This window comes from Pelodiscus sinensis, chromosome 5 (genome assembly GCF_049634645.1).
Source record: "Pelodiscus sinensis isolate JC-2024 chromosome 5, ASM4963464v1, whole genome shotgun sequence".
Lineage (NCBI taxonomy): Eukaryota > Metazoa > Chordata > Testudines > Trionychidae > Pelodiscus > Pelodiscus sinensis.
Genome location: NC_134715.1, coordinates 13629314 through 13642542, shown reverse-complemented (window position 1 = coordinate 13642542; position 13229 = coordinate 13629314). Strand labels below are relative to the sequence as shown.

The 13229-nt window shown below is 44.0% G+C and overlaps 1 protein-coding gene across 5 annotated transcripts in view; it reads left to right on the top strand.

Annotated features, from left to right (window-relative positions):
- The window catches only part of MAPK10 (mitogen-activated protein kinase 10), a 261308-nt gene that overhangs the window by 177334 nt on the left and 70745 nt on the right, over positions 1–13229 (top strand). For all 5 annotated transcript variants that reach the window (XM_075929539.1, XM_006115341.4, XM_006115340.4 and 2 more), the window contains exon 5: positions 10987–11116. In XM_075929539.1, coding sequence (XP_075785654.1) covers positions 10987–11116 — 130 coding nt within the window. The remainder of the gene's footprint in view (positions 1–10986; positions 11117–13229) is intronic.

Sequence of the window (13229 nt, the reverse complement as noted above, 5' to 3'; positions counted from 1 at the left end):
AATCCAGGCCTCATTGAAATGAACAAGATTTTTAAGATTGTCGGCTTTAATGCATTAGGATTTCACTCTAACCTAAAGCTAAAAGCTCTTCAGGTCAGACTTTCCTTTCCAGTAATTCTGGCTACTCTTGCTTTTTCATCACAGTTAGTCTGCCCACTCAAATTTACAGATGTTTAACAGGTCTGAATGCTGTTCTGGCATGGGGAGTTAGGCACAAATTGCTTACTATCATTCTGTATATTCCTAGCAGGAAGCCAGTCTAAGTCATGTGAATTGTCCAATACATAAGTAGTAAGTTTAGATTTTTTTTTTATCCAAGGGGCAAATCTCAGCTTTGGGGGACATCTGCTATTATTTACTTTTGTAGTTCAATGAAGGGAATACTTCCTGAGTTAGGGATAGCATTATAGCTGTTCTCTTGATTGTTGTTCATTTGCCATTAGATTAGCCATTCCAAGAACTTCTATTTCCTCTTGCTAGAATTCCAGTGCCAGATCTTGTTAAGCACGTCAGGGTCTCGATAGCAGTAGGATTATAACTGTAATCATATAGAAGAGAAAGGAGCAGAGAAATAGACAAACAGCAAAATTTAAAAAAAAAGCAATTGAATAAGAAATGGAAAAATCAATACTAGTAAGTGATAAAAGAAATGTGGCTTTCGTCACTTGATTTTCAATGTCAGACTATTGTTTATTTATTATTGAATATTTATATATTAGATTATATATGTTTATACTGTGGTTTACAGAAAGTGAAAGGAAGTTGTCCTTCTCCCAGAGACCTTACATGCTAAATTAAATTAACACAGGAAATATGATGGCAAAAAAGGGAGAGGAAAAGAAGGGAGAGGAGGATTGAAATTTACAACAAATTTAAAAACATATGAAACAAGTGGTTGAGTGTGCAGCTTGAAAGATCAGATGACATTTCAGAACAGAAAAAGGCAAAAGAGAAAAGTGGATTTTAAAAGAAAACATGGAAATTGAAGGAGAGGGTGCTTGGAGGAGGAAGAAGGATCCAGGCATAGACAATAGAAGGGAAGAAGGGTCAAAGTCATTTAAGAAGTAGGAGAGAGACAGACAGCATCAAGGTGCGACTTTAGAAAATGAACTTGTCTGAAATGGACAGGGGAGCAAACAGAAATATCTGTTTCTGTAGGCAAGGTTGACCTGTGAAGCATCTTGGAGGCGAGGAAAGGAGATGAGGAGACTTGTGGCTCTAAACCACCTTTGTGCCCTCCTGATGCTTCACTGTGTAACTGAGACTCCCTGCAGAGCTGCATGATATACCTCTGTCCCACCGTGCCTTATGCACTGGGGCTTGAAAGTGGTTCCTTGGACAGTTGTCTTGTGAATGTCTTCTACATTTCCTGTGCCGGGGAACCCACATCCAGCAGGATGCAGACACTTTTATGCTGCTCTAGCCTTTTTACCTTGTGTACAGGTGCTGGAGAGGGAATGACACTGTTACTCAAAAATATAAACTTGATGTAGAGAGAACTGTGGACCTAACTCAGCAGCTATAAGATTGGTCTAGAACTACAGAATAAAACAGTTCATTTTTTGCTTTATTAATATTAATGGCTACATGTCCTGGAGGCAAAATTATTGGCAAATCATCGAGCAAAAAATCAGAGGTCTGAGTCTGACAGTTAGCACAAGACATGTGACCATTTCATTATGAGGTACTGTATATGGTGCAGTAGATATTTTTTGCCTGCCCATCAGTAACTTCATGTTCAAGGGTTGGGTTAAGAAGACTGTAGCTATCTGTTCATATTGTATTGCTGCAAGTTCTCCATTGAATATCATATTTTTATATAATGATTTCTTCAGGAAAGGACCATGTATATTCAGCTTTATCTTTTCTAACTTTTTATATAGTCTTCACAGAGTATGGCACAATTTAGCAAAGCACTGAAGCATTTGCTTAATTTCATCTCTGTTCAGAAATGCTCTCTAGTTAGCAAAGGACTGAATAGTCTGGTAAAGTTGTTGCAGTGCTGAAAAGGTTGCCTTGTAGGAAGTGACTAAATACTTGGACAAAACTCCAGAATGAAATTTTAAATGATACTTTCTCTACATTGTTATTTTATGCTAAGGTACTTCTTGTAGAATGTTAAAGATGTATAAGTGAACACCAGCTGCCCCAGGGTTGGAGCTGGCTGCTGTTGAAGGAAGGAAGAATAAAGCAGGGTGATATCTTGTTTTGGGGCCAGATATCAATCAGTTTCACAGGTGTAAATCCTTTGACATCTTTGCTTAAACAAATTTGAGATTGACACCTGAGTAAATCAGATTGGGATCTGCTCCTATGTTTTGTAAAGTGCCATGTAAAAATAAAGGGGCACATAGATATCTGTTGTAATGATAACAGATATTTTTGGAGTTTTTTGTTAAATATTCTTTTTTCAGTCTTTCATATCTTTCATCCTCATTCATGGATTCCTAGCTATTGAGAGAGATCTGTGGGTAGGTCTAGACTGCATCCCTCTGTCAGCAGAGGGATGCAGATTAGGCAGGTCGACATTGCAAATGAAGCAGGGATTTAAATATCCTGTGCTTAATTTGCATAAAAATGGCTGCCGTTTTTGCCGACTCAGCACTTTGTCTGCAAAAAGCGGTAGTCTAGAGGGGGATCTGTCAAGAAAGAAAGCCTTTTTTGACAGATCCTGTAAACCTCCTTGACTTGTATTAACTCCATGAAGGATCTGGCCCTATGTTTTGAAGTTGAAAACTAGATGGGTGACTCAGAACAGAGCTCCTAAGAAGCTGTTACAACTAGGGATGTAAGCAACTAGTGGACTACTCGATAAGCATTTGCTTATCAGGTACTCAAGTAGGAACTCGACTAGCCACTTCCCCCCCTCCTCCCCTTGCTGCCTCTATCAGAGTGGCAGAAAGTGGGGGGAGTAGGAGCCAGTGCTGGGGGGAACTTGCTTAAAAGCGGGTTCCCCCCAGTACTGTCTCTGCAGAGGGAAAGGGGTTGCAGAGGCACAGCGGGGAAACAGCACGAGCAAGGATTTAAACATTCCCGCTCATGCTGGTTCTACTGCTGCTCCTCTCCTTTTGAAATATACAGGAGGCACAGGCAGCTCTTGTACATTTCAAAAGGGAGAGGTGCAGAGGGGATAGCGAGTGCCCCCTTTTCAACTAATGGAGTAGTCATCAACTGCTCGATTAGCTGATTAATCAAAATTTAACATCCCTAGTTACAGCACTTCTCCTTGTAAAAGCGAAGAAGGAATCTTATTTTGGTCCTTTGGGGCTCACCTGTTAATATTGTTTTTCCAAAGGCACTATAGTAGCAGATAGGGCAAGTCTATAATGCACAGTGTTGAAAAACTGGTTGAAATGCAGTGGGATTACAGCTTTGAGTGCTTGCTCATGTCCATTCCAGTTAAGTCTGCACGCATGGATTCTGGAGCTTTTCCCCTTAGCCGTATCTGTCAAGCCAGCCAGAGAGCCCACCAGCATATCAGTGCAGATACCCCTGCTGGCCCTCCCCACACTCAGTTCCTTTTTAACGCCCGTGATGGTAGTTGGAGCACTTGGCTACTCAGTCTATCTCTTAGCGTGTAAGTACAGTTTAAGTAGATGCAGTTAGTTTAGTTAAGTAGTGTAAACTGTTCTTGTCAGGAGAGATTCCCCCTCTTATCCCTCCCCTCCTGGGGAGGGAATGCCTGGGCCGCATGGCTTTAAGGCATGTGTGAAGTGCTCTAAACCCGTGCCCTGTGGTGATCTGCATGACTCTGTCCTGTCTGAAGTGCTTAAAAGATGGCCATCATGCAAACAGCTGACAGATCTGCAGGAACTTCAAGCCAAGAATGAAGCAGAAACATGATTCCCACCGAAGCTCATCTTAATGGAGTCTGCGCTTCCAGCAGCAGCACCAGAAGCAGCACTGAGTGTGCGCAGAGCACTGGCCTCCTTGAAAGAGCCTTCTTCGGCATCAAGGCACTGGTCACAGTCCCCAGCACCAAGTAGGAAGAGGCAACAGAGTCCCTTACAAATCATGGCCATAAAGTGCACCACAGAGATGGGCACGTGGCCATGACAGGGCACCCAAAGGCGCCCATGGCACATAGGCTCTGGTTCAGCTTGATGCGCAGAGAGAGCCCGGCACTGGATGGGTGAATAGAAGAGGTCCAGCAGCCATCGACTCTGGAGGCGTTCGATGCGGCATGTGAGCTCATAGCACTCACTTCATCACCGGGACCACTATCAGCACCGGAACCAGCTCAGCTGGCAGTGTAACCACGGTCGGTGGCATCAACGCATGCTCCAAGCCCAGTACCAGCATCGATGATGCGGCAACAGGAGCCCCTCCTACTGTTACTTGCACCACCTCTGGCACTGACCCATGCAGAAACCCAGGCACCAACTACCTCATCAGCAACACTCCTTATGGTACTGCAGGCTCCGGTGATGTCGGCGGTCCCAATACCGGCCATTATGGGGCCAACCTACCCTTCGGTGCCACTGGTGCAGGGTCTGTACCCGCATCTCATGCCACTACCAGAGCCACTGTTGGCACTGCCAACACCAATCCATAGAGGGAAGCCTGCAGCAATGGCCAGACATAGTTCGTCTCATCGCTCTCCGGCATTGTCATCAGCACCGCTTTGGTCTGTATTGGACTACTTGTCTGACTCTGCATTCCAGGCTCTCTTCTTACACATCCAGGTTGAGGCACCATTCTCGGCCCAGCCATTCAACAGTCTTGGCCACCTCAATGGCAACCCCAACAGCAGTGGCCTTTTTGGACTCCTTGGCCATATCTTTAGGCCCAGGGCCCACCTCCTTCCAGTCACTCCTTGGTGACTGCCCTTTTGAGGGACACTCCCTCGGCTATTCCTCTGACCAGGGCCACAGCCTTGGAGGCATCCCTGTCTTCCTCCAAGGAAGTGATGAGAACACCTGTGAAGGGCGAGGATGCGCAGACCCAGCCCTGGGTAACAGTTGCCCCGCCACCACAGGCGATGGAGCTACAGAGTGAGCCTCTCCCTCAGAGAGAGTCCTTGTCTTCCTTGCCAGATAGAGACCACCTGTGGAGGGCGAGAGTGCGCAAGCCTAGTCCCTGGTAGCAGTTGCCTCACCACCACAGGTCCTTGTCTTCCTTGCCAGATGAGGTACTAGCCAACCCCGTGCCCTCTATGCCTGCCATGGATGCTAGGAAAAACTTAAACAACAACAAATAGTCTAGTAGCACCTTAAAGACTAAGAAAACATGTAGATGGTATCATAAGCTTTCGTGGCCACAACCCACTTCTTCAGATAACTGGAGTATTAGAAGTCCAGATCCAAGAATAAATAAGGGAAGGGAGGGGGCAGGAGGGGAGGGGAAAAAAAGAGAGACAGCGAGTAGATGGTTCAAATAGTTACAAGAGGCTGATAAGAACAACTAGCACCTCTATTGTTAGTTTGTTTGGTTAAGTCATTAGGATGTGGAAGGTAGCGTGTGAGCCAGCCAATGTCCCTGTTCATACCATTTGCACATCAAGACCCACTCTGCCAATTGGCGGGAAACTTGGAGGTTCAAGTAGAAGAGGTGTTTGAGGACTTGGACCCTATAAACAATCAAATGAAAGAGTCTATCATCTGATCTTACCCATACTTTATCATATTCCATCCTCTTCTCTTTACTAGAGCATAGATAATCCCTAGTAATAGATCTTTGTTGTACCAATAAAAGCAAGCAGGATCTTATGAGGAGGAGAAGGCAAAAAGCCACATTTATTGTAAAGATAATAATAAAAAAATAAAGAAAAGATAGAAGCAAACAACGTTGTTTAACTACTTATTCCTATCACTACTTAACCCTTATACACTTTTATTTATGTATATAAAAACATTCATTCATACATCCATTCATTCAAGTTCTGTGTATAGTTACCAGCCTGGAAGTTGCTTGTGACAGAATACTGGCCAGGTATTCTGTACACAAGTGATGGTAGTTGGGAGCGAAGTCCTGATCAGATGCACATCTGAAGCTCCTGGTGGGCTGGCAGCAGAACCTTGGACTCTAATTCCATAGTCTTTTAGTCCAGTTCTTATAGGAATTTCTTCCTATGCCAGTCTATGGAAATTGCTGCATCATGCTGATGTCTTCAGGGTGGCTGCCAGGTGCTCGTCAGTGATCTCATCAGGTGGACCTCCAGTACTTGGTTTTCTCCACTTGACACCTTTTGGTTGCACTGGCACCTGACGCCTTCTTCAGCCCTTTGTTGCTGTATTCTCAGGCTGGCACCTCTCAGAACCATTCATTCATCATCCAAGCACTCTCTCTCTTACATACATTCCTTTTTTAATGTTTCCCATACAATATTTTTGTATAATAATAACTTTACATATATCAGAGTTGTAGTTACAAAAAGTTTCTGGGTGGTATTGCTTAAAACATTCTCTGAGTGCTGAATAAAGTTACAATTGCTTTGAAGGGAAGGGGCATAAATTATGTAACAATGCCCTTAAGTCAATTACAGGGCTTGGCTCCTATAGCAGAGTTAGTGGCTTGACAATGCATTGTTACAATGTATCTCTGCAATGTCAATTTCAAGCAGCCCCTTGCACAAGCCTGAGCATGCCCTGGGACACAGAGGGGGGGCTGTTTCTGGCTACATAGGATTATATTCTTAACAGTTCTAAGTTACATGACCTAATACATTATATTCTAAAGGGGCAATAATAATAATAAATCTAAACATTTAACAATCTTAACTAATAATAAGAAGAAGAATTAATAATAAATCTAAACACTTTAAGTTGTGGGGAACAAATTATGGGGAGTCACTTCCATTTGGGGGAATCATTTTCAATACATTAATATGTTATCCCTACATCTTCCCCTAAGAGATGTCTCTGTCCGATCCATGTGCTCCTCTGCACTAGTGTTCCCTCTAAGATTTTTTTCATCCATGAGTGAGTGAGTTTTGTCTTGTGCACCAATATTGAGGTCATATGCCACCGTGGCACTAACTAACTAACTAACATAAATGTTATGGAAGAAAAAATACTAAAACAAGGGATAATTAACAAGGTGCATGATTTTAAATATTTAATTTAATAAGTCAGATAAAAAGAAAATTAATACGCAGCCATCTGATCCATGTTTGCAAGCCCTGCACATATGTGGCATTCCAAAGGCCCCTCCTTGTGATGCAGGTATCTGTAAAATGCCACACACACCTGAATGTATGACTACCAACAACAACAACCAATGTTCACTGTGAGTTTGGCCAATCAAGTGTATAATCAATGTGCAGTTGGGCACACTTTGCCAGTGCCCTTCTGAGGGGGCTACCCAGTTTACTCCCCCCCGTCTCTCCAGTGCCTGAGCCACGCAGCCCTGGACCCCAGAGCAGCCACCCACAATGTGGCCACACCTCAAACCCCAGCAACAACCACCCACCAGTATTGTGTGGGAATTTACACTGAGGCACTCAAATCTTTAGTATTTTTTTTTATTTCCTCAGAACGTTTCAGTTAACAACAAATGAATGGATAAAATAAAAACCCCACAATGTTACAAACATGCTGCTATTGATTTACCAGGACTTTTTCTTTCCTTTCCTTATTTTAAATAGACATTTCCAAATCACTCTAGGTATGTCTACACTACAAAGATAATTCGAACTAACAGACGTTAGTTTGAATTAACTTTGATAGGCGCTACACAGGCAAACCGCTAGTTCGAACTTAATTCGAACTAGGTAAACCTCATTCTACGAGGACTAACTCCTAGTTCGAATTAAGTACTGTGTAGCCACTTAATTCGAACTAGTGGGAGGCTAGCTCTCCCCAGCTTTCCCTGGTGGCCGCTCTGGGCACCACCAGGGAAACTCGTCTGGCTACGGTGCCCGTGCCAGGTGCAAGCCTGCCAGCACCCAGCCAGCAGACCCTATACCTGGCACGGCACGAACCAGCCACCCACTGCCACCCAGCCCTCCGCCTCTTCCCGGGACCAAGCTGGCGGCTCCTGGGAGCCTGCCCAGGTCCGCAAGATGCGGGCGACCACCTGGTCTAGTGCGGAGATCGTGGACCTCATCCACGACCTCCGCACTAGGCACAGGAAAGTGGCCGTCTAGGGCAGGATAGCTGCCAGCCTGGCCACCCAGGAGCAGGTTTGCATGAAAATCAAGGTCGTCCAGTGAGACCCCCGACCCTGAGCCCTGAGCTTAGAATGGCTGTACTGGGTCAGACCAAAGGTCCATCTAGCCCAGTAGCCTGTCTGCCGACAGCGGCCAACACTAGGGACCCTGGAGGGGATGGACCGAAGACAATGACCAAGCCATTTGTCTCGTGCCATCCATCTCCAGCCTTCCACAAACAGAGGCCAGGGACACCATTTCTACCCCCTGGCTAATAGCACTCCATGGACCCAACCTCCATGAATTTATCTAACTTCTCTTTAAACTCTGTTCTAGTTCTAGCCTTCATAGCCTCCTGAAGCAAGGAGTTCCACAGGTTGACTATTTGCTTTGTGAAGAACTGTCTGTTATAGTTTGAAGCCTGCTATCCATTCATTTCATTTGGTGTCCTCTAGTCCTTCTATTATAGGAACTAATGAAGAACTTTTCTTTATGCACCCTCTCCACACCACTCATGCTTTTATAGACCTCTATCATATCCCCCCTCAGTCTCCTCTTTTCTAAGCTGAAAAGTCCCAGTCTCTTTAGCCTCTCTTGATGTGGGACCTGTTCCAAACCCCTGATCATTTTAGTTGCCCTTTTCTGAACCCTTTCCAAGGCCAAAATATCTTTTCTGGGGTGAGGAGATCACATCTGTACACAGTACTGAAGATATGGTGTACCATAGTTTGATACTTCCCCTCCTCCTTGTTCCCCTGGCTTCCCCCTTCCAGCTCCCTCCTCCCAGGTTTCCCCCTCCCCTCTCCCACCTCCTTTTCCTAGTCTCCCCCAGTTTTGTTAAATAAAGAGAGTTTCTGTTTTTGACCACACATGTCCTATATTTCATACATCAGGAAGGGGGGCTAGGGATGGGTAAGTGGAAGGATGTGAGGGAGGAATGGGGTACGAGCCCCTGATGAGGAGGACTGGGGTGGCTCTGCGGGCTCCTCGGGGTGGAAACTCTCTTGCAGCCCCCCGATTGACCCCGCCCTCCCCCCGGAGAGCAGCCTGCGGCAAGTGCAGCTGGGCTGATGGCCAAGTGCTGTGATGTGCCGACTGTGGGCACTCAGGGCACTCCAAGACAGAACTGCTTTGCTGTCCCTCATTGAGTTAGACAAGCAAGCAGGGAACCCTGAGAACTGTCTGTCCGGGGTGGGGGTTGGGTCCCTTTAAGCACAGCCTTCGACTAGCCTGAGACAGCAGCTCCACGCTCTAATTCCTAACCTGATGCCCTGCCGGCACTGCTTCCGGCCAGCCTTAACTTTGGTTCAGGGTCCACTCAATGTGGACATGCTAGTTCGAATTAGCAACATGCTAATTCGAACTAGTTTTTAGGTCTAGATACACTAGTTCGAATTAGCTTAGTTCGAATTAACTAATTCGAATTAAGTTAATTCGAATTAGTGCTATAGTGTAGACATACCCATATGGAATAGAGCAGTGGTTTTCAAACTACAGGTCGTGACCTAGTACTGGGTCATGGAATGTCAGGCACTGGGTCTTGTTGCTGCAGGGTGATCAGGTGACCAGTGGGGGGGGGGGGCGCTAAGGCAGTTATATTCCTGTCCTGGCACCACAGACTGCACTGACCCCCAGAAGCGGCCTCCAACAGGTCCGTTTCCTAGGTGTTGGGGGGAAGAGAATGCACAGGGCTCTGTGCACTAGCTCTGCATTACCGTTGGCTGGGTATTTGCTGCCGTCTGCTTCTGTGGTGCAGCATGATCTATTTCCAGAAGAGACAGGAAGCCTCTGACCGGGAGCTGCTGAGGCTAAGCCCTTCCTGCCCTAGCCCGGACCCCCTGCAAAACTTGAGCCCCCTCCTACATGTCAAAGCTCTTATCCTCAGAGTCCACAGGGTCATGAGAAAAAAAAAGTTTGAAAACCACTGGATTAGAGCGTGGTGATGTTTTGAGTGTCTGCATGCACAATCAAACAACATAATGCTTTCCCAAAAATTTAACTTAGCATGAATTCTTTCTTTCTTACTAATTTCTTATTCAGATCAAACTGTCTTGTTTTCAGCATTAGCTTGGCATGAGAATGGAAAGTTTAATTAGCATTCTTATCAGTGAAAAACTACAGCCCTTTTTTGAGTTTACTATCATAAGAATAAAATGCTCAACCAAATATACACCCAGATAATATTTCGGAAGTGACACTTGATTTGCAAAATCATAGACAAGGAGATATGAGAGGGAAAGTTATGTGTTGATTTCAGGATGACTCCATGACACTAGTTTATTGTGCTAGGTATTCCATCTCTAATACCTTTTGTAGAGGACATGCACCAGGACTTGCTTATATCCACTCAGTTGTAAATCTCAAAATAATTAATGTAATTTTTGAATTCCCCTTCAATGTAACAAAATAATTGATAGTACTTATAAATGATGTTTATGCAGTCATAAAGAGGTGTGCTTTGCACTGAAGTCAGCAAAAATTTAGGTTTGTTCTAATCCTTATTTATCTTCCACTGTTCCAAGTAAGGATGAGGACTCTTGTTTATAGAGAGATACTTCTGAATCTCTTTGCTTCCTTAGGGTTTTCCTAGTGTATAGTAAAATCCACTTTTTACTGTGACTTCTTATTTTTAATAGGCCTTTCACACCTTTTGAATATGAATCTTACACTGCTGTTGAACTTAATGATCAGAAATGGTGTGTACTGTGTTCCACAGCTGCAAGATCTCGATCACTCTGTGTGTGTGGATTTCCCATGCCTGTTATTCCCATGCCTGTCTCTGTAGTTCTGATTCATTCAGAAGGTACCAGAATGGAACTTCCAGAAACCCCCGTTATCCTTAAAACTGAAGAATGTCCATTTAGAATGTATAAATCTTGTGTTTGTAATCACTGCAGTGCTGCATATGATGCTGTCCTTGACAGAAATGTGGCTATTAAGAAGCTCAGCCGACCATTTCAGAATCAAACACATGCCAAACGAGCTTACAGGGAGCTGGTCCTCATGAAGTGTGTGAATCATAAAAATGTAAGTTTTCTTATGGGAACCAGGGGGTGTTGTGTGGTTGATTTGTTAGGGGGAAAGTCACATCCTTTCATGCAGTAATGAGATACTTTAACTTATGACTTCTGCTGTTTTAAGGGCTAGCTTCTGACCCATACTACACACTGTAAGAACCCTATAAGGGCTACCCTAACTTTGGTCCTGACACATAGGAGTAAGCATGGCTACTCCCATCCTTGCTCCTTCTCCAAAGGAGGTGGGCAGTAAATAGATGGAGCTTTGGCTTCATCCTCTGTTTGCTGGTATTGGCCAGAAGTAAATTACTACCCTTCCAGGAACAAAACATGGAGGAAGCAAAAAAGGGACTGGGATTCACTGGTGCATCTTTTAATCATGCTGACTTCCAGGAGCTACTTCTGTGGAGGTGCAGTGAGCACACACCCCTTGCTCAGTGCTCTACATGAAGTCACAATCTAGCCCCTATATTAGCGTATTTGGTTGTGATGCCATTATGAAGTTTCTCTTTATTGATACTCCTGTAAAGAGCCTATGGATCACAATGGGAATCTGATATGTATTTCTTCTATCATGTGAGAAGCTATTACTGATTACTCTATTACTAACCCTTAGGATAGTTCGTACTAATGCTGTGTAACCAGAATCTCTGAAGCAAGATGATACTTATTTTTATTAACATGAAGAAATGAACAAAGACAAAAAAAATCTGCTGTCATTCTTAATTCTTCTTACTTCCCCTTGCCTTGTGTATAATCATTTTATTTTGCATTGTAAGAAATAGCCATCATAAAGATGTACACATGCAGTTCCCACATCTGTATTCAGTGATTGGAATAATACGTTTGATACAGTGCCGTGTGGCTTGTGGTTATGGGAGGTATGGGTACCCTATCACAGTGTTTCTGAAAGTGTACCACTGAAACACTTTCAGAAACACTGTAACTGGCTGCCCCTGTTTATTTATGTACCGGCACCATGTCCATGGAGCCTTGTGGCTCCCATTGGCTCCGTTTCATCCTTTGCAGCCAAGAGGAGCCACTTATACCCACATATCTATACAAGTGAATTTATTACTGGAGCCAACAATATAAGCTACCAAATTAAAGGCTCATTTAGCTGCACATCCAGTAATTTGATCTATGCCATCAAATGCCAGCAATGTCTAACTGCTATATATATTGGACAAACTGGACAATCCCTCCGGGAAAGAATCAATGGACACAAATTAGCTATCTATAAAGGGAACATACAGAAACCTGTTGGGCAACACTTCAATCTACCTGGTTACACTTTAAAAGATCTCCAAGTGGCTGTCTTGTTACAGACCAATTTTACAAGCCAAATACACAGAGAAGGGTTGCAATTACAATTCAACCACAAATTTAATTCTCACACCTATGGCCTCAATAGAGATAATGGATGGCTGGGACATTATCAACCAAACAAACAATGAAGGTGCCAACAGCTCTTTGTCTGTGTAGATTCTTATGTTAGTTCTTTCCTCTCTAATTGCTATCCTATGATCCTTATCTGCATATTTTAACTGTCCACTTTTTAGGTGCTTATAGATTACCAGTTTTGCCTGTTTGGTTTTCCCTTTGATATTTACATACCCTCTGCCTCTTGTTTTCCGCCCCTTTCCATTTTTTTCCTTCCCCCCTCTCCTTTCTCCCCTATTTGTTTTGGGTCTCAACGTCCTAAACTCAACACTCTGGTCATCTGAAGAAGTGGGCTATGCCCACGAAAGCTCATGATACCATCTACATATTTTGTTAGTCTATAAAGTGCCACCAGACTATTTGTTGTTTTTTAAGTTTACAACTTCTGTTGTTCACAGATGCTTAAAAATCCCTACCCTCCTAAGTGGCAGTGTGAATGGCTTGTCTGCAGGGATATTTATCACCTGCAAGGAGGTTTACAGGATCTGTTGAAAAAGGCTTTCTTTCTCGACAGATCCCTCCTCTAGACTGCTGCTTTTTGCCAACAAAGGGCTGAGTCGACAAAACTCAGTGGCCATTTTTATGCAAATTAGGCATGGGATATTTAAATCCCTGCCTCATTTGCAATGTCAACCTGCCTAATCTGCATCCCTCTGCCAACAGAGGGATGCAGTCTAGAC